Source organism: Notechis scutatus, chromosome 1 (genome assembly GCF_049901735.1).
Source record: "Notechis scutatus isolate UNSWTSFEM ecotype Mainland chromosome 1, rNotScu1.2, whole genome shotgun sequence".
Lineage (NCBI taxonomy): Eukaryota > Metazoa > Chordata > Lepidosauria > Squamata > Elapidae > Notechis > Notechis scutatus.
This window is the reverse complement of record NC_142009.1, coordinates 29,995,644-30,018,105: the sequence shown is the minus strand read 5'-3', so window position 1 is coordinate 30,018,105 and position 22,462 is coordinate 29,995,644. Positions and strand designations below refer to the sequence as shown.

The 22,462-nt window shown below is 37.4% G+C and overlaps 1 protein-coding gene across 8 annotated transcripts in view; it reads right to left on the bottom strand.

Annotated features, from left to right (window-relative positions):
- HMBOX1 (homeobox containing 1) overlaps positions 1 to 22,462 on the bottom strand; it is a 125,767-nt gene that overhangs the window by 14,678 nt on the left and 88,627 nt on the right. For all 8 annotated transcript variants that reach the window (XM_087960279.1, XM_087960269.1, XM_026671500.2 and 5 more), the window contains exons 5-6: positions 14,850 to 14,960; positions 5,438 to 5,591 (exon numbers count right to left, since the gene is read on the bottom strand). In XM_087960279.1, the coding sequence (XP_087816405.1) occupies positions 5,438 to 5,591; positions 14,850 to 14,960 (265 nt within the window). The remainder of the gene's footprint in view (positions 1 to 5,437; positions 5,592 to 14,849; positions 14,961 to 22,462) is intronic.

The window sequence follows — 22,462 nt, the reverse complement described above, 5'->3', positions numbered from 1 at the left end:
GTTTCACATCCCTCCCTCTCCATTCCTGGCTAGTTATTCTTATACAGTGATACTAAAGATACTTTCAGATTGTCATACAGCAGAGGTGACATTCAGCAGGTTCTGACCAGTTCTGGAGAACCGGTAGCGGAAATTTTGAGTAGTTCAAGAGAACTGGCAAATAGCACCTCTGACTGGCCTCGCCCCCCTCTATTCTCTGCCTCCCGAGTCCCAGCTGCACAGGAGAATGGAGCTGGAAAGCAGGTCAGTGAGGTGGGGAGGGAATGGAGAAATTACAGTATCCTTCCCCTGGAGTGGGGTGGGAATGGAGATTTTGCAGTATCCTTTCCCTGCCACACCCACCAAGCCACACCAAACCCACCATGCCACACGCACAGAACCGATAGTAAAAAAATTTGAATCCCACCACTGTCATACACAACAAAATCTTTCCCAATTTTCCTAAAGTTGCAGTACAGTATTTAGCTCAAAATTTTACACACGTACATAAAAAAAGAAGAGCCTGTTTGGTGAAATGGTTAAGGTACAAGGCTAGAAAGTGGGAGACTGTGAGTTCTAGTCCCACCTTAGGTATGAAGCCAGCTGCGTGATCTTGAGCCAGTCCCTCTCTCTCAGTCCTAGGAAGGAGGCAATGGCAGATCAATTCTGAAAAATCTCACCAAGAAAACTGCAAGGGGCTAGTCTTTAAAGCAAATGAATTAGAAATATGTGTTTAAATACAATTTTCATGCAGATCTCAGAATCTCTCGGTTGAACTGGGTGACTATAGATAATGAATGGATTGAATTGAACAAATGAACAAACAAATGAACGAATGAATGAATGAATGAACATCAAGACATGCAAATACCCACGTCTGGAATGTGATTGATACAATCTGTTTGCCTCTCCTTCTGTTAAAAGTACCATTCCTACCAGAAGATTTTCTCCAACTGCCCTTTCATACCACTCACAGAAAATATATGGTTTATCAACATTTGAATAGTGCCAATATCAACAGGAACCCAACACAATAAAACCATTTTCTGAATGTCCAGAAGAGAGATTGTGAGATATAAAGGCTAAAGATATGTGAGTGTTGACACCATATTAAATTAGTCCCCACTCCCAAATGTCTATCCAAAATTATTAGACTATACTAGGTTCAGAATGCATTGAAGCAGTGAAGCAAAAAAAAAGGGGGGTGGGTGGGTAGTGTATGGGTAAATAGATGAGGTGGGGGAAGAAAGCAGAAAGATGTGCAGAATGAATGATTACAAAAGCCTGGGGATAAACCTTCAACAAATGCAATTGTGCTTTCTAGACAAAAGGCGCCCGTCAGGATGGCAATGGCTGATTGCAGAGGGAATCAAATGATCTCTTTTGTGTAGGGTGACAGTAAAGGATGAAAATGAAAAGTGGCCAAAATATGTGAGCTGGACTAAAATGTGAAGCAATGGTAAAAAGATTGAAATATCCTTGAAGCAGTTCATTTCTATGATTTATGTGGGATGAAGAAATACTGCCAACTTGTAGAAGTCTGCACCATCAGAGACAGTATAAGCAGAGCACTGGGAAAATGCAACTCTGATTATTGGTTAGGCAAAATAATTTCCGGTTCTGCGTTAATGCATCCTACGCTGTGTTAAGTGTTAACCATCTATCCTTCATATACAAAATTCTGGCAGAAAATTGTACATTTCCAACATAAAACTTTGCTTTCCCTAAATGTCTTTGGAGATTCTCAGTCATCCAAGTCATGGCTGTCCCAAAGGTGCTTTTTCAAAAGGCAACTGGACTTTGTTTTTCCTTGAAGATGTTTTGCTTTTCATCCAAAAGCTTCTTCAGTTCTGACTGATTTGAGCACCTATCTCCTGTTTACAACACAGTCCTTTTTGCAGTTCCAAGAAGGTTCTACACCTATTTGCACTATTCAGGTGATCAACAGCTCTCAGAAAGAGTGCTAACAACCAGATGACTGCAAGGAATATAAATCCTTCCATCCTCCACATTTGATCAGCATTTTACATCACCACTGCTTTCTCCATTTCTATATTCTTGGCTCCAGAAGCTGGGATGAATCTTGCTCAGTAAGCAGGCCATAAACTTTTCCAGGATCCATCCATTCTTCTTTCCTTCCTTCTTGTGATTCCTCAAGTCCCCTAATACTATTGTCACAAAATCACAAAAGTAGATAGGGGTATTACATCTTCAGGAGGTTTAAATATATTTATAACTGTTTTAATCCTTCTTCACTCTCAAGAAAGGGCCAGGAGAAAGGAGCCCCAAATCTTATTCTTAACCCCATTAAGTGATATTGTTATAAGTCTTGCTCATATGGCCAATAGTCACTTAAACAATTGAAAAATGCCCTAGACTTGTTTGTTGTTAGAATTAAGCAGACAAATTGCTCCATCAACTAAGAACGGCTATGCATCTCCATGAACAACATAACAATAATAAATGGATGAATTTGTGTCTAAAGCTATTTTCACAATTATCAGGAACTGATAATTATCAGGAACTGCTGAATGATAGCAATTATCATACACTATTCTGTTTTAAAGATTTAAAGAGGCAAAGCGGTATCAATTTTTTAAAGCTGGACAAGGAATGTCACATTATTTAAAATGTCTTACATTACATTCCCCGAGGCAAGCTTTTCCACAACTTCACTTTGAAACAATGCCAATAGCCTATTTTGATGGAAGATATAAAGGATGCACACTTTTTATGCATTTGTAATAATTCACCATTGTAAAATCTGAGCCATGACTTACTATATTGCAAGTTATACCAGGAATCTACAGCTAGATTCATCATACCTTTGTTAATCCAACTGAAACAGTCTAAAAAAATCAAAAATGTTGACTGATGTAGATAAACAAGTAACAAAAAAAGTTTCATTGTTTGCAATGGCCACAAGGAAGATATGAAAGCCTATGTTGAAAAATAGTGCTGTTAACATTAGAGGGCATGTATTGAATTGATCTGGATTGTAATTTTATATGAATTTAGCTAAAACATATGGTTGCAAATAAATGTATAAACTTATTATGCAACAATTGAAATACAGAACTAATTTCTAATGAGAAAGGTGCCTTAATGATATAAACCAAGCATGCATGATACCTGCCAAGGGTCCAAGAGACAATTTCTTACCATAAAATAAAGTAGTAAAAAATCTCACACCTTTTCAAATTTTTAAACAAAATAACATCCAGATATTGTATGTGCACAACACTCCCTGAAGGCAAGAAAAGCTTCCAGGCTCATGTGCAAATGCAGCGATTAACAGACTGAGCTAAAGTGAGAATTGGAAACTCCTTGTTTTATGATGTCTCCGGGTGCCCTTAAGTAAGCTACTCTCTCATCCATTCTCTTGCATTTGTAATATTGAGACAATATTATTGATCTAATTTAATGAATGATGATAAAGGATTACAAACCAAATGATTTACAATCCTCATTTATATGGAAACTCTAGCTCTACAGTATTTGGTACTGGTAAATACGAATTGCTACTTTTTGCTATTTGATTATACCTTTGTAAAACATAAACTCTGAGAATTGTCATCCTTTGCATTCAACCTCATTACTCAAGAAAGCTGAAATTGTATCCTGGAGTTAAGAGCCCTATCTAGTCTCCAACACATACACATACTATAATACCAAGGTATCATGTAGTACTAAGGTAACAATGGACAGAAACTAACCAAGGAGAGAAGTAACCTAGAACTAAAGAGAAAATTCTTAATGGTTAAAGCAATCAACCAATGGAACAGCTTGCCTTCAGAAGTTGTGGGTGCTCCATCACTGGAGGCTTTCAAAAAGAGATTGGACAACCATTTGCCTGAAATGGTATATGGTTTCCTGCTTGAGTGGGGGTTGGACTAGAAGACCTTTAAGGTTCCTTCCAACTCTACTAATCTATGTTCTGTATATTACCAAGTTTTCTGATTCTCACATTGAGGAGGTTTATTCTGAAATTACAGAAAACTGATTTGGAACAAACTGAGGGCTAGTAGGCAGAGATTCAAGGACAACGTCTTTGTTAATCTAATTCTACTTTTATTACAGATATTAAAAAGGTGTGGTTAAAGCAGAACTCTTAAGCTTCAAATGATGTATTTATATTAAACAGTGTATCTTGTTTGTCCACTTGCATGCCCCAACAAATGAAGAGCTGGTTGTTTTACTGTGATGATAGACATCTACATGTTGTTACTCTAATGGCCTTGCTGGTTCGATGTACAATGACAATAAAGGCTTTGAACTTTGTACTCAGACATGATTCATCTAGCCTCACACAAAGAGTTAGCGTGGCTGCCACTGAGTGTGGTCACCACTCAGATAGATGGGACTAAATATTTCAGACCATTTTTATGTACAATTTAAGTATGGAGGAATTCAAAGGTTGGATGAAGGTGCCAACTTTGTCCCATAAATTAGAAAATCCATTGTGATGGATTTCTTTTTTTCAACAGGTTGTTGTATGTGCCTTAAGCCATTCTAAGAGAGTGTCCTAAGAGTGGATAACACTGTATGAAATATTTGATGTTAAGAAGTTTGTGTTTATTCATAACAAATTTTACTTATGCTAAGTCTCTGAGGTAGACTAGAAATGTGAATGAAAAATCATATAATCAAGCTGACTTTCCATTTATATCAAAAGAATTTATCTGGAGCAACTGTAGCTCTGCTCTCAACAGAGAAAAAGTCACTCATATGTTGTGGTTACCTGACCTTAAGTTTAAAAATAAGTATACATTTACTGAGCTGCGTTTTTGTTTTTGTTTTGCTTTCAGATTGTAAATACTCAGAACAAATTTTTAAAGTGCAGAACAGAGGAAAAACAAACTCTGAATATACTGAAGAAAACCACACAAAACACAAATGATTGGTAACAGGTGAATTTTTTTGTGTGGTACTCCTACAAAAAACATCAAAGGATGGAAAACTGAGTCTGAAATGGCTACAGAGTTTTAAGAATGTAATCCTTCTTTGGTATCCATTGGAAAAATAAGTGATATCAGAGGGAGTGATCTGTCACAGGACAAGGCTAGCAAGCAAATTGCTAATATCTACAAATAATCTAAAACATTCCCAGAATATTCTTGCAAATCTACAAAATTATGCTGCATATTTGAGAACCATCAAGACCCCTGAAGTGGCTAGTTTCCATTAATGAGTTATTAGGAATCAATTCTTGCCCCAATGATATTACTCACTATTGTATACTTCCAGATACCAGGGCAACATTGTTATAGGGCACAACAATATTATATAATATGGCTTATTCACTTGCATATATTTTTGTTTGATTGCTTGCATATTTTACACTGAGTAACCATTTATTGAATAACAACACATTTAAAAAAAGTTTAAAAAATTATCTTGGGCTGTGAGATGGTCTAATACCACATATTGTGTGTGTAGTTCATCGCTCATATATTACCTTTCCATGACAGCCAAACATTCCTTTCTCCAGGTAAACCGACTGCCACGTCGCAAGCGGAAAGTCCCAGAGGTAGCTGTGACTGGCGGAGGCGTCTGTCTCCATTCTGGCTCTTCAACTGGAAGGGGGGCTGGTCTCATGCTTAATGTAGCCCCTGGAAACAGCAAAGCAGAAAGCAAAATGTTTCCTAAGGAACTAAAAATAACACCTACTCCTCTTCCCAGTCTGGCTAATGACAGGGAGCAACTCCCAGTGGGACGAGACTTTGTTTCACCGAAATTAAAATTAAGATATCTAGCAATAAAGAGAAACAGAGCCCCTGTGTGTAACAGAAGAGCTCATGATAAACAAATTAATTCAAAAAACCATGCAACAGCCTGCAAGTTGTCATGTCAAGTCTCCTGACACCAAAGCAATAGTTAACATTACAGTGCAGAATTCCAAAACAGAGATTGTGAATGGCCCATAGATATACAGTCATGCAGTCTTTGACTGATTGCCTATAAATATGATGGGTAGTGTGAAAAAAATTCTTAGCATTCTGGGGCTGTAACTACATAAGTGAAAGACAGATAGTACACTTGATCCCATGTGTAAAATCAACTGATCTTGGCATAAAAGTAGCATTTTTTTTCATGGTGTTTCTCTATCCAGTATGCTTCACCAACACAGGATTTCCAATACACCAGATCACACTGTACCACTATAATTTAGTGAGATGGCTTATAACATGTTGTAAGTAGCCTGGTAAGTATAAGAGATTACTTGGTTTTTCCCCCTCACATTTAGAGACTATTCCTATAAAGTCCTTACATGCTTTCCCTCTTCTCTTATGCACACCCAAACACCTAGACTAATTATTACCTAACATTATGGCAGCACTGCCTCCTTCCTTGTCTGCACCTCCCTTCATTAAGTACTCCCTCTAATGTACAGAGCATTTGGGGTTTTGTATCTGAACAGCTGGAATGTTCATTAACATTCAATAACACCTTAGCAGTTTAGACAACAGCATATTTAAGTATACGAAAGCCCAGATATTCAAGCTAATTAAAAAAGCCAGAAAAAATCAGATCAGTAATGACTTTCAAATGAACCTATATTTACTACAGATTGCTTATTTTTCTTGTTTTGTATACTTCACGTTTAACAGCAGCACAATAAACCCAGAAGATACAGAATATGTTTTTTATATAAAATTTCAGAGATGTTGTGGAAACCTGTGCCAATGACATAAAAGAAATCTCTACATAACTCTGTATGATATGTACTGAAATAGAATCTCAATGTTTATATGCATTTATTCAGCCTGCATTTCCAAAACATTGCAAATTAGAATACAGATATTCACAAAATTCAACATTTTTCTTAATGTTGTCATGTAGTCTGCAATTCTAAAACAACCTACAACTACATAAATTAGGGCAAAATAAGAACAGAAGTAAAGGTTTTGAATAGTTGAAAACTATTTCTATTCAAAAGTATTTATTTATTAAATTTATATGCTGACCATCTTGAGGCATATAAATTCATGTAGGAAATGTATATACGTATAAATATTTAGATATTTATTCATAAATTAATATTCATAAATATTATACGAGGAATGTACATAAAAGTGTATAATTTGATGGAAAAAGGGACACATCTGCAAGCTAAAACTGAATTTTGGGCTCATTCCTTTCAAAATAAATTGACCAAAAGTGAAATTTACAGTTTCATCTTCAAACAGTAGCTTCAAAATTTGTTTTAAAATAAAGTATCAGTAGCCAAATGCAAAACATTGAGAGGAGGCTCTGAAAAGCAAAACTTCTCTCTGGAAATCCTTTTTTGGTGAACATCAGAGCAGAAGGGGAAAGAGAGCAAATGTTTGTAGCATTTAGCTTCTAGATAACAGACACAAATAATCCTATGAGACAAGCATTTCAAAGATGCTTCTTAGTTAAAAAGGAAGACAAAAAAAAATCTATAAATTTTCTTCGGCAATATTTCTGCTTCCATGTAAATCACTTATTATTGACGGGCCTGCTTTCTGAACACACAACACGTTTTCCCTGCTCTGCAGTTCCTCCTCTTAAGTATTAGAAATGGCCAAGCAAAAGAGCAGCACAGCCAAGAGATTAGATCACTTGGCTACAACCCTGAAAGCTTTGCTGCTTCAAAGCCTACTTTTAATTCAGTACGTGATGGTTCTGTCATCCCACTCCCTGGAAAAGGAAAAACACGCCTACCTGGTAGAACGAAAACCCACTTTACAAGAAAAGAGTTAGGGATATTTGGCAGTCACCACACTGCTTGTATACAGTTGGTTGCTGCAGCTCTGCTGGGACACACATTCACAGTTCACTTCCTTTTGCCTCCACCATTTTCTGGGAACAAAGACCCAGTCATATCTGGGTTCATCATCGACTTCCTTTTTCTTCCAATGTCTAATTCAACAATGTTCTACTTTTCTGTTTTCTTCTTTCTCTATTCTCCTTGGCTTCTTCCACCAACAATTTTCATGTTTTTTCATCAACTTTTCATCAACAATTTTCATCAACAATTTTCAATTTTCAGGCCAGCCCTTCCCATGAAAGAGCTGGCCTGCAACTTGGAACTACTCTTGGACTCTTAGTCCTTGCTAGAAAAAGAAGTATAACAAAAGTGAGGGGAACCTTTGCTTATCTGAGGTTGGTGTCCAGTTTCATATCTGTTTGGACCTCTTGGTGAGATTGTTGTAACATTCTTCATGGTGCTGCCGTTGAAAATGATTCAAAAGATAAAGTGGATAAAAATGCAGTAGCCAAGTTATTGGCAACTGAGAGCTGCAATAAGATTTATATTTATTTTCTAGTTGCTGCTTTGGTTGCCAACAGGTTTCTAACCCGTTCTGTTTTTAATCTCTAAACCATTGTAAAGGGGTTCTACCATTCAGTTTCTCCAAATAAAAACTGCCTGATATATGTATCCATGTAGGAGGAGAAACTTAAGATCTTAAGTTCACTTGTTTTCCTGAAAACAAGTGAACTCATCTCACAAATAGCAATAGCACTTAGACATATATACTGCTTCATAGTTCTTTACAGCCCGCTCTAAGCAGTTTACAAGAATCAACATATTGCCCCCAGCAATCTAGATCCTCATTTTACCGACCTTGAAAGGCGGAATCAACCTTGAGCCGGTGAGAATAGAACTGCTGAACTGCAGTCAGCCGGCAGTCAGCAGAAATAGTCTGCAGTTCTGCATTCTAACCACTGCGCCACCACAGTTCATTGAGAATGATGACTAGAAAGTGATGTTTTCTATTAAGACCTTATTATGGAACAACCTGCTCCCAAATATGTACCTAGTGCCTTCCTATTTGCCTACTGGAAGTTGGTTGAATCTGTCTTTTTGAATGACTTTAAGGAGCTGAGTTGGATTGCTGATTGTATAAGCATTCATTGGTATTTGTATACTTTGTTTTGATAGTTTGAATTTTGTGGAAACTGTTAGGATTCATTTTTTGTGTGATAAAAATATTTGCAACAAACAAGCAAATATGTACTAGAATTGTGGCATTTTAGTTTAGAAAGCAGACAAAACTCTGGACATTAGAGGAATGAACAAAAATTACAAGGTGGATTTGCAACAAAATGTTCTAATGTGGATTCCAGCGAATCCACTACTTTCCAAACTCACTTTCCCAATTTCTTTCTTCCCCCCACCACAACAAATTTAGCTATGGTCCCATGGATATTAAATAAATCCAATGTTCATGATACTGTCTACTGAAGTACCCGATCCCATATATATTTTTTGCATTGCTACAATTGTCATGTTCCTTTGGATTTGCTAGTACTATAAACTTTTAGTTGAAGCTTCTTTGAAACAGTGGTGGTGTCAAAGTTTGGAATTAAAAGGGAACAAGTGAAGCCCCTGGCAAAAATGTCAAGTCAAAACTGAAATTATAAGACTTGTAGCTGTGTTTCAATCATGAATCCATTTCTTAGAAAAGAATTTATAACTATACCTGTGTTATAAATGTGAACGGATATGGAGGTAGCCCAAAGCTTTCTTAGAATTCTATGGGTTCTTCATGTGCTCACTAATTTTTTTAGTGACTATTCTATTCATAATAGGTTTGCTCCCTTCTATTTCTATAAAGACAGTGCTGTTGATTATATTATCTCATTCACTCTTTCAAGCCAGACTTCAGATGGTAATGGTGCCAAGAAGATTCTTCTGCAAAGTATATATTTTGTTCCCTCCCTTCCTTCTGCATTCTTTTCTACCATTTGTGAATTGTATCTTGTTTCTCCCTAAAATATTAGTGCTATTTGGTGCTTCTCCATATTGACTGATTGTTGGAAAATGAAAAATAGAAGTTCTGTTTAGAACCTTTTATTACAGCATGCCTTGGATCTTAAGTATACATTTTCTCTGGCATATCATGAAATTCTTCTAAAAACCAATGCCCATGTACATATATAATAGGTACTTCTGGAAGTTCCTTGGCAGTCCAACAGAAATCTGGCAGTCTAAAGGAAGAGAAAGAGATGCATCCACAATGATGGTCCACATCAAACCCAAGTCTTTGTATCCACCAGATGTATATTTCTATATTTCACATAAGATAGATAGATAGATAGATAGATAGATAGATAGATAGATAGATAGATAGATAGATAGAATGAATACTTTATTGGCCAAGTGTGATTGGACACACAAGGAATTTGTCTTGGTGTAAATACTCACAGTATACATAAAAGAAAAGATACATTTGTCAAGAGTCGAGAATCATAAGGTACGACACCTAATGATAGTCATAGGGTACAATAAGTAATAAAGATAATATTGAACAGGAACTGTGGAAATTGTAGTCCAACACACTTAGAAGTAGAGATATTTTAGGGAAATATGCATTTCAAACTGAGGTCCCCCATTTATTTACTTATTTATTAAATTTATATGCTACCCATTTCACTCTGCAAAGTGAACCTGGCCAGCTGTTAGGATGATTGGTGGTATTCCCAGGATAGACCAAATATAAATTAAAACAGACACACGGAATCTCTTTGTTGGCTCATTGTCCTTCCCCTGACACCCTATTCCCTAACTTCACTTTTTTCCTCCTTTAGAAGCTTATTGCATTTCCATGGGGACTAGAAGGAATGTTGAAGCTAATTATTAGAACCCATTCCTGAACCCCAAGGAGAGGAAAAAAATGATCCACAAAATTTGAAAAGGAAAATCACAGGGAAGGGAAACTTTTAAGACATTTGGTTCAAAGGGTTTGATGGGACAATGGGAGTGGGAGGGAGTCTTTCTACTTTCATTGTTAGCCTGGCCCTTAGAAATAGCAGGCCAGACAGGGTCAATCACTCGCAAGCCTTGCTGAAGCATTAACAAGATGGGCAGATTTCTTTCTTATGGAAGAGGAATGTCTTCTCCCCCCCCCCTTGCAGAGAACATGTTCAAGCAAGGAGAAAATGGGATAAAGCCCAAGGAGAAAGCACCAGCATTTTTGCTTTAAAAATGCAGACAGCTGTGCCTAGACTGCAAGCCAAAGCCATCACATCTCTATGTCTGCTTAAATTGGTGACGACCTGGAGAAAGAGACGGAAAGCGCTGCCAAGGTTATGCACTCATTGACTCATAGAGGCTGCCGGGCTACCTATTTGCCAATAAGACTAATCAAGCCAGACCAAATGAATTAACATTCTGGATGTCAAAACAAGGGTACTGCAATATCTGTCAGAATGGCTTAAAAGTCTACCTTTGAAGCAGTACTCAAGTCTGAATCCAAAACTTCTCCGAAAATGTATGCATTTTTTTCAAACAGAAAGATACGTAAAGGAGTTTACTATTATTCAGCTGTCTATAGACTATGTTTCCTTTTGCTCTCCTAAAGCCTGTAACGGTAAAAGAATTATCAACTTGGTCCTATACATTGGTCAAAGAAGTGCCTTATACAGAAAGTCCTCAACTTACAACAGTTCATTTAGTGACTGTTCAAAGTTACAATAGCGTCAAAAAAAGTGACTTATGACCGTTTTTCACACTTACGACCTTTCCAGCATCCTCATGATCATGTGATCAAAATTCAGATTCTTGCAAACTGGCTCACATATATGACAGCTGCTATGTCCCCCAAGATCATGTGGTCACCTTTTGCGATCTTCTGACAAGCAAAGTCATTGAGGAAGCCAGATTCACTTAACAACCAGGTTACTAAATTAACAACTGCGGTGATTCACTTAACAACTGAGGCAAGAAAGGTTGCAAAATGGGGCAAAATTCACTTAACAAATGTCTCACTTAACATCATAAATTTTGGGCTCAATTGGGGTCATAAGTCGAGGATTACCTGTATAAGTAATTTCGCAACCAAAAGCTAATAGCTGTGTCTTGGGATTTTTCTTTCTCCCTCATTCCTACCAATTCTTCTTCTTTTTGCATATTTTTTTTAAGTTGTAAACATGAGTGCTAGGTCTTTCTTAATTATGCCTGTTTGATAGATGGCTGTCATCTGTGGTTACTTATCAAATATATTAGTAAAACTCAAATGTCCAGAGATTCTACACTGCATCTTTGCGCAAAAATGATATGCTACACGAAAAGTCCATAATGTTCATGAGATGCCTACCATGTGAGAAAAGAAAGACAATTTCCAACAATTTAACCAAAATTTAATCTAGCAAGGTAACCTCATATGCATACAGTCAGGAACTAAGAGACAAGCTTCAAACAAAGCAATATTAACAATGACAACAACACCTCCAAACTGGAGCAATTTAATTCTTCAAGTTTTGAGAATAAAGCAATTATTTGGCAAATTCTCCATATTCATACTTATCCTGCTATTCTCATGTATAAGTAGCATTATACAAAGTGCAGAAAAGAAGTAAGGAATGGTATGCCAAAGAAATAAAGACATAAAATAAGAAAATACAGATTAATCTAATTTATATCAAAGCCATTCACTATATTTGTGTTTCTTGAAAATTGTCCCAAATGTGCTTTTTCAAAAGGCAACGAGACTTTGTTTTTCCTTGAAGATGTTTCGCTTCTCATCCAAGAAGCTTCTTCAGTTTTTCAGGTATTTCCTGAAAATCATTCTTATTTTCACCACATCAGGAAACTGCTTCAAACATTGCTTTTTGTCTTGAAACTTTTCACTTCTATTATCAATTCCATCTCATCATGACTTTCCCAGTTTGTCCATTCCTCTTAACCTATTTACTCTCCTGTTAGGTATTTGTTTTGTGATTTGATCTGGATTTATTTCATAATTCAATCTATTTCTTTTTACTTTTATGACTCACTTTCATATTCAATCCATATTTATTCGGCACTTACTGTATGTGTTCTTGACCTTATCCTCTTGTTTTACCACACATGTTTTTAAGTAACCATTCCCATTGCATCTGAGTTACTTTTATGTTTCTTCTGATATACCCAACTCTTACTTCCATGTAACAAAATGAGCAGAAGCAAACTTTCATACACAGCAATTTTTCACTTCTTTCAACATTCATTTCACTCAATGAAATACATGCTATCCACTAATTTTTCTGCCAGGATTGTCATGCCTTAGATTAGAACCTCCATTCATTTTCCATCTTTCATAAATACTTTACCAAGAAATACAACTTTACCTACTGGCTCTAGTTTTTAAACATTTAAATGTACTTTGCAACTGTTCACTTAATTTTCTTTATCAAATGCAACTACACTAGTGTTTGTTATAGTAATTTTATTTCCTATTCTTTGTTGCACCATAAAAATAACAGTCACTGAAAATCCTAGTATTTCCTATACACTATGTAACTATTACCAACACAGAGATTTCTACTTTCACCTGCACCTATCTTATGAGGAGATATAATGCATCCTACTTTTCTATGCAAGAACACTAGCTGAGAGAAGAAAATCATAGACACATAGACATTAACAACATCTATAGACTATGCACAAGAGACAAATCAACCAGCCCCAAAGAGAATAAAAGTATTCCAGGACCTCTCCAACAGCAATCAGCAACCAGATCAACATAGATTAACTCCAAGGTTAACCTCCAACCAGGGGTGTCAAACTCACATCATCACATCATCGTCACATGACGTATTGTAACTTTTCCCCCTCCTCCATTGGCCCTACCCTATAAACTCCCTCCCACTGGAGATCTGACAAGATGCCACCCTTTTAACCTTCTGGAGAGCACTCAAAAGAAAGGCTTACTCCTAGGCGCTCGGATAAGGTGAAACAATAATGGAAGGACGTGATGGGTTGCATCAGGAATATGTGGTTGTAGTGCCAGGTTTTTCCTAGTTTTTGTTTTATTGTTTTTGTTTTAGCTATATTTTGTTTGAACGGTTGCACTGTAAACTGTCCAGAGATTGGTTTTACGATGGGCAGATATACAAATGTTTTGGATAAATAAATGTTCCTGGTTATTCTTCCTCCATCCTTAAAAACAGCTGCGTTCTTGCAAAAGGAGGCTACCTAGTCCAATCAGCAGGCCACTCAGCTACCACTAATCAAGGATGTGAGCTAAAACAGAAAGTGGTGAGAACATTCACAACTGCTTAAGTTTCTGTAACCTGGTTTCCTCTACATGTGTGGCAATTTAATTCTATAAATTTCCAGTCAATGTGACTTTTAGTTTTGGCATTGTGGGACTTGGAGCCCAAGATACCTAGAGAGCACAAAGTTGGGAATTTTTTTTTAGTCTAATTAAAATAATAATCCCAATTATAGTCAAGCCTATTTGCAAAGTCCTCCAACCCCTTGGCTGCCACTTTCAAATAAATGATCTTTGACAGGCTATGATTGGGGAAAGAGTGTGGAGAGTGTGTGTGTTCTCTGCTGATTAAAGCATGGTGCCAACAACACTCACAGCCCTGGGACAAAAGGCATAGTTTAGAACAGGTGTGTCAAACTCGATTTCATTGAGGGGACAAAAGGCATAGTTTAGAACAGGTGTGTCAAACTCGATTTCATTGAGGGGACAAAAGGCATAGTTTAGAACAGGTGTGTCAAACTCGATTTCATTGAGGGCCGCCTCAGGGTTGTGTTTGACCTTGGGGGGGATGGGGGGGCGTGGCCAGGGGGTCATGGCCAGCTTGACATCACTCATGTCAGGGGTGCCTGTGGTGGCCTGAGTGCTCTGCCAGTGAAAACAGGCTGCCAATCTCCATTTTTGGCTGGGACGGCCTCCTGCAACTCTCTGCCAGTGAAAACAGAGCTCCAGAGCTCCATTTTCGCTGGAGAGGGTCCCAGCTGAAAATGGAGATTGGCAGCCCATTTTCACGGGCAAAGGCACCGTGGGCCAGTCCTTCACTGTTTCCAGGGTGGCCCCACAGACCAGATCTGGCCTGCGGGCCTTGAGTTTGACACCCTTGGTTTAGAAGAAGCAGCCAGAGTATCTTAACTTGATTTTGTTTACCTGGATTTGATTTCTCAAGCTGGTACCATCGGTAAAAGGCCCTTTTCTTTTGTTCACTCAGGTCTGATCCCTGTTGCAACAGCCAGTGGGAGATCCGACTCTGACTGATGCCTGCATGGGAGACAAAGAGAAACACAGGAGAAACAACCATCAGATATCTCCTCCACTCCACAGCCAATTTTGTTCTTTAAACAGCAAAGCACTACCTATGCAGAGGCTTTAAGCTGCTTGCAAAGAATCTGAACAAGACTCAGTGAATCTAACTGTCATATGAATTTCTGAAAATACCTGCTTGATTTGATGAAAGAAAACCTCAAGTTTCCAAAATAAAAAGGGAAGAAAGTAAAGTCTAAAAGATGCCTCAGAAAATAGAGAACAACTTTGAATGCTGTAGAAGGGACAGTGGTCAAGAAATATGGCTTCAGAGCAGCTAGCCCCCACTGAGAAAGTAGAGTTGTCCCTCCATCCATTAGGAATTTACAGAACAAGCTAAACAAGTTCTTTATCATAATATGTTTTAGTTTAATTTGGTTTAGTTTACTTTATTATCATTGCACCTCATACAGCAAAATTAAATACCATCTTCAGTATACATTATGACGATGAAAATAAACACAAACACACATCCTTCACATTCTTCATTGAATTGAAAACCTGTGATATTGCATTAATATTGCACCATACAGTAGAATTCAGTAGAGTTACTGCCCTGGGATAGAAGCTGTTTTTCAGCCTATTTGTCCTTGTTTTTATTATTCTGTACCGTCTGCCAGATGGTAATAGTTCAAAAAAAGGGCTCCCAGGATGAGATGGATCTTTGAGAATGTTTTGAACTTTTTTAAGGCAACGGGAGCTATAAAGCTCTTCCAAAGAGGGGAGAGGGCAACCGATGATCTTCTGGGCAATGATGTTAACCCTCTGTAGTGCTGTCCCACTGTGCAAACCATACACAAGTGCAGTAAGTTAAGATACTCTCTATGGTGCAGCGGTAGAAGGTCACCAGCAGTATGCCACCAATTGAACTTCTTTATCTTTCATGTTAATGTTTTTCAATTCCATCTCCCTAAAATTCTTCTGCTTGAAAGCTCAACTCTTTTGTATCAATTGTCCTTTTTAAGATTTGCTGACAAAACATTATCTAGCATGAGTTAAAAACAATAATGGAATAAGGCCTTATTTTCTGAAGCTGTTGCCACATCTTTGAAGCCCTTCTCTCAAGGGCTTGTTAAAACACACACTTGTGCATTTCTTATAAGTTATTTAAAGCATTTCCTGTACAGGGTGGTTTCAAGTGGGCATGGCTATAATTTTTGTCCAATATATCTTCTCAAATTTTTATGGAAGATACATTTGTTGCAACACAACAGACTAGAAACATGCATTCCAATTCTATATAGCCTTACTCACAACTTTACCACTAAGTTTAGCAAGACGCATTCCTGGCAAAGCGTATTTAAAAGTGCAGCTTAAATCTTTTTTATTGCCATACTTGTGAAAGAACTGCTCAAAAGAATGCTATCAAATCTGTCTCCATATGGTTTCAAATTTTCCTTTGCCTCTTTTTCTTAATGCCACCAGCTGATCACTCTGATGTCACAGAAATTTTGGACATCACAACCAGCTTGTCTGTCCTTGGTTTAGTGTTATTAATGTTGCAGAGACCATACATCTTAAGCTCGGGAATTCCTGTACTTTAGAATCTTTAATGCAGAGAAAGATTTAAGCTTTGCAAAGGAGCATCCCTTTGATTCTCTAGTTCATATAGCAAAAAATGGCCTCTACCTTTGTCAGAGGTCCTGCTTACTGTTACCTGTTATCATTACCTGACTTTAAAAAAATGCTGAGAAAATTCTAACTAGAAAAGCAGGATTAAAATGTTTAAAGGAATGTAAATAAAAGTTTCAACTCCTTCCCTCAAAACGACGCTATAGAGCACTGCACACCAGAACAACTAGACACAAGGATAGTTTTTCCCCCGAACGCCATCATTCTGCTAAACAAATAATTCCCTCAACACTGTTCAACTATTACAAAGTCTGCACTACTATTACTGTTAATCTTTTCATCACTCCTTATCACCAATCCCCTCCCACTTGTGATTGTAGGACTGTAACTTTGTCGCTTGTATCCTTACAATTTATATTGACTGTTTCCTAGTATGATCTGATTGCTTATTGTACCCTATGACTATCATTAAGTGTTGTACATTATGATTCTTGATTCTTAACAAATGTATCTTTTCTTTTATGTATACTGAAAGTATTTACATCAAGACAAATTCCTTGTGTGTCTAATCACACTTGGCCAATAAAGTATTCTATTCTATTCTATTCTATTCTATTCTATTCTATTCTATTCTATTCTATTCTATTCTATTCTATTCTATTCTAGATTGAATTTGCTTGATCTGGAATAAGGCAACTCTTATATCTCCCTGTGGTTATAACACTTCCACGCTGAAGTCTATGGATATGCTTATGCACATCTCTCAACCTATTCTAGTGCATAATGGGCTTTTAAAGAGCAACCTGAAACTGCAGATAGAAATGATTACATTTTTCAGTTATGGCGGTTAGATTGCACTCTCCCCCTTCAATCAGTAATCTCACAGTTTTGTTGTCTATGGGGAAGAACACAGACACTGTACATTACAAAAACGCCAGCCTTTTTTTTTTTTTTTAATATAAAAGGCTTTGAGCTCTGAAGTTGAAGAGACCTAATTTTCAAATGACATTATTGTGATTAATTGCTCCGACTGCTTGCAAAGATAGGGAACAGTGGAGTGAGAGGAGGAGGAAGAGGGAGATATCAGCTTAGAGGACATTATGAACACGTCCACCAGGAAATGGAATGACTCACTCAGCTGTTCATTTTGCACTGGTAAGAATGAGCAAAGCAGGCACATGGAACACCAGAGAGTGAAGGGCAGTCAGCCATTATTTAGCGCTGGCTTGGTCCAAAACGAGAGAAACAGCTAAACAGCCCCGTTCCCTCACACACAAAGAAGGTGGGGATATTTTCCTAGATGCCGAATATACATTTTGCAGTGGTGAAAAGAGGGAGAAACACATAAGGGTTTGGCACATGTGGATACATCTCAGCATATTTTCAAATAGAGATAGTATAGTCAATTTAAAAGAACTCTACCACAATGTACCATCTTTCAGGACTACAATATCCATAATAAATAGACCATACATCTGGAGGGGATGTTCCTTTAGCCATTCAACCCCTTCCATCTTGAGTCTGAACTGGGAGAGCACTTTTGATAATGAATGGGGTTAAATGTTTTATAAAATTCACATTTGAGGAGACGCTTTCCTTTAAGCATATTTCAATGTTCATTTTAAATTTTACTTTCCTATCAATTTTAAAATAGTTCTCTAAAACATCCCTTTCGCACATTATTCTTTTTGGCACTGATTATACTGGATTCCTGTAAAGGAGCTTCTAATTCTATCTCCCACTTTCTGCTCCCAACATATGTTATTCTCCAATCTGATCTTTAGAGGGAGCAAGCACTAAAGAAAGAGCTGAACCATGACTGAGTGTTCTGTGCAAGCTATTCTTAGCTGTTCATATTGTCATTTGCCTTATCTGTATATTAATAACACCATGCCCAGGCTGCCATTGTCTTGTTTATCTCATTACAAAACCCCCAAAAATATAGTTTCTAAAAAGAAAAACAAACAGGCCAACAAAGCTTCCACATTAGCAGTTCTATGCGGGATTTCTTCTACATAGGACCCCTTTAGACAGTAATCATACAATTGTTTTTAATGTGACAAACAATGCCAACTTTGTCCCTTTTTATTTTAGATATATTTTTATTTTATGGCTTTGGGGGCTTTTTTCTCTATCCCTCTCCTACTTTTAATCCTTCCAAGAAAGTCATCAATAAGAAAAGGAATGTCTCTTTACATTTTGAATGAAAGTCCTAATAAACAAGTAGGTAAAATTCACCCAGAATGGTTTAGTTCGCTGACATGCTTGGCACCCAAGTTGGCATCCTTAGATAGCTACCAACCCTCAGTGTCTTCCCTCCTCCCAAGACAGATGTTACTCCTCAAACTTCCTTTGAAACCATTCTCTTATATTTTGCTGAACTTGGGGATAGTAGGATCAGGAATAGGGAGAAAGAAGATGGGATCCAGTGCTAGAAGTCAGGATGGAGATAGGGAAACTATTTGAAAAGCAAATAATGGGAAAAGATTCTGGCAGAGGAGAGAGATTGAAAGAGTACAAAGAAGAGCAGAAGAGACGTAGAAAAAGAAAGCAGAGAATGAAGATGTCAGCAGAGACTATTTACTGAGGATGTGCCCTCACACAGAAATTCCATATTGTCATCAGTCTGGTGTTAGAGCAGCCCAAGACTGTTTTAGGTACTTTCCCTTTTATGCTAGCTCCAGTCCTTCCTTCTGGACAATTCATGATCCATGGAAGAGGAGCTTCAGTGCCAACAATAATATGTAGGTCAGCAATATATTGAGCTCCAAATGGCCTTTTGCAGAACTGACTCCTTAGATGTGGCTGCTGAATTTCTCACCTTCGTGGCCATTTGTATATTGGCTGCCAGACAGACCGGACACTTCTTTTTGGGAGTTTTGGTTAGGGGAAAGAGTAACCTTGTGGAGGTTGCTATTTCCATTGCAAAGGAGAAAATAAGAATTACAGCAAAATTTTCTTAACAGCTTCCCTATAACCTATGCTTCTTTTGACTAGCAGGCAGTGACAATATGTAGCATTAAACCATTGTAGTCAAGGAGAGACAATGGAGGACAACTAAGTTCTTTCCCCTTCCTCTACTGAAAGAGTTCAGATAGCCCAGTGCAGTCCTTCTTCTCAATATTATGTCTCAGCTGGAAGACAGAACTATCCTCCATCATGGTATTCATGAGCAGTGACAGGATGGCCTCAGCAGTGTCTGAGGACATCTTGCTGGTAATCATATTAATGCAGGGCTATTGGATAAATGAACCTTTTCTGCCCTCTATAAATCTGAAGCTAAAGCAGACTTTTTATTTTCTGAGACTTCTTCTATATAACAGAACGTGCTATAGGTTTTGTGGTCAATTTCACCCTCTCTTCCTCACTCTTCAGGGGTGAGGGGAGAACAGTGAAATTGACCAGACTCAATCAGGTTTGGATGTGGAGGATTGGATGCTGAGCAAATAAGAGAATCCAGGCTTCACCCTTGCTGGCTTTCTGCAAGGTAATACAGTGGACAGGAAAGAGATTTCTAAAGCCTCTCCAAGGTAACTAAAAATAAGCATATTTTGGCAATTTGTAAAAGAGTACAGAAAAGTAGAATGGAAAATATTGGATGATTGGCATGACAAGGCTTAAAATCGTGGAATGTTCCTTTAAAAAAGTTCCAGCTTATCATCTTCTTCAGAACCTGTCATTATCAGCTCTGATTCATAGCAATCACTCCTTCACATTCAGGAGAACCATTGGTTGGTAACGTAGGGAAGGAGGGGAAAGCATGGCAGAGAAGCCACTAGGCAAGAAATGGAAGTTCCATGGAATTGCTGAAGTCAAGGCAGAAAACTGGAAGATCAAGAAAAATTGTGGGAGCTACCCAGAACCTGACAGATTTGCAAGAGATCCCAGGAATCACAGTTTGCTGAAGAGTTTATCTGTCCACAGTATACAGTTGCTTACAGAACAAAGATTTGTATCAGAGAGTTGACAGAAGGAAACCTTTACTCTGACCTCATCACAGAAATATTTTAAAATATGCAAAAGGAAACTCTGATAAGTTGGAAACATTTCGGAACAAAGTGCTTTGGACTGATAAAAATAAAGACTGAACTGTTCAACCACAACCTTACAAGATACACTTGGAGAAAAAGAAGTGAAGCATTTAGGTCAGGGAAGAGAACTGAAGACAAAAAGAGGGTGGTTATTTTGCCAAGGCAAAAAAAACCCCATGCCTCCAAACCAACCATGAACTACTTCCACGAACTACTTAAAGGAAAGAAAGATAAGGGTTTTGAAATGGTCTTTGCAGTCCCCCGCAGTTGATTGTTATTGAAAAAGGGGAAAGATTTAGGAATATTTCTGAGTTAAAAGAGTTTTCTCCAAGGAAGAGGGGCAAAAATTCCAAAAGCAAGAATAGAAAGTATCTTAATGACCAAAGGTAATAACAGTATTTGGAAACTTGTTTTGCCAAAAGAGGCATTACAAAGCATTGACTAAATGGATGTCCAAGCTTCTGCACAGCCATACCCATAACTTTCTTATTATGAATCTGCAGCAACTGAACATAAATAATAAATATGCATTTAAATCTTCAGAAAGATGTTGTGTTTAACTATGCCCCATGTACAGGATGTGTCAGCTTCTGTTCACTTGGGTATTCACTGAAATATTAAATTTGATCAGGAATGCCTAAAAGTCTACCTTCAAGTGTTTAATAATTTGAATATTAACTTCATTTCTGAAAACAGTCTGCTTATTGTTTACTTACATGATTGGCACATAGGAAACAAGGGCACTAATTATGGCCTAACTGAACATTATCTTCTTCTGAACGGCAAGGAACACACGCTAAAAATATTTTACACATTTATATCACAAATTCAAAGAGCAACATATAACCAAAATAAACTGCAAGGCTTCCAAAGTGAGAGTTTCAAAGATCATCTGAGTATTCTGCATTTTTTGCAGAAATAACTCCGGAGATATAATGCTACATTGTGTGAGGAAAATAAGTTGCAGCTAGCTGACATCTATTTCCAGGAAGAGAAATACCATTAGGCCTATTATGGGTCATTCTCCTGAATCTTAGGCTGAATCCTACATGCCAGGGATGAGGGATCTATGTTTCTCCATTTGATAGAGAATAACAGCTACAGCAAGGATTATTATGAAAGATACTGGGAGAGGCAATTGACTTAAGGTCTGGTGGATTATAGATTCCCTATCCTCTCTGTATATACTGCACAGGTAGTCCTCTTACAACTACAACTGAGGCCAACATTTCTGTTGTTAAATGAGACATTTGTTAAGTAAGTTTTGGCCCATTTTACGACTTTCTTAACACAGTTGTTAAGTGAATCTCTGCTGTTGATAAGTTATTCACCCTGTTATTAAATGAATCTAGCTTTCCCATTGACTCTGCTTGTCAGAAGGTTGCAAAAAATGATCACATGACCTTGGGACACAGTATGAACCAGATGCCAAGCATATGAATTTTGATCACATGTCCACTAGTTTATTTAAAGAGTAAAGGGTCTCCACTTGGAGGATCAAGTTTCACATAGTTAAAATGTTGTATTTAAGACTGCGAATATCCAAATTCCTCCAAAGTCAGGAAGCTTACGGAGTTTGTTTTGGATAGTCACTACATCAGCCTACTTTAGATAGGAATTATGGGGGGAAATGGAATGTAAGAGAGAACTGTGTATGCTAGCTTAAAATCCTAGAATAAAAGGTGGAATATAAATATAAAGTTGCTACATATGTCTGCACTTTGTACAGCATCTTTATTATATATGAATATTACAAATCAAGCAAGTCATTGGGTTAGAACACATTGGTTTAAAGACTCAACCTATTGTAGCAAAATGTAAGTTAAACAGACAATGATTCAAGTTAAATATACAATA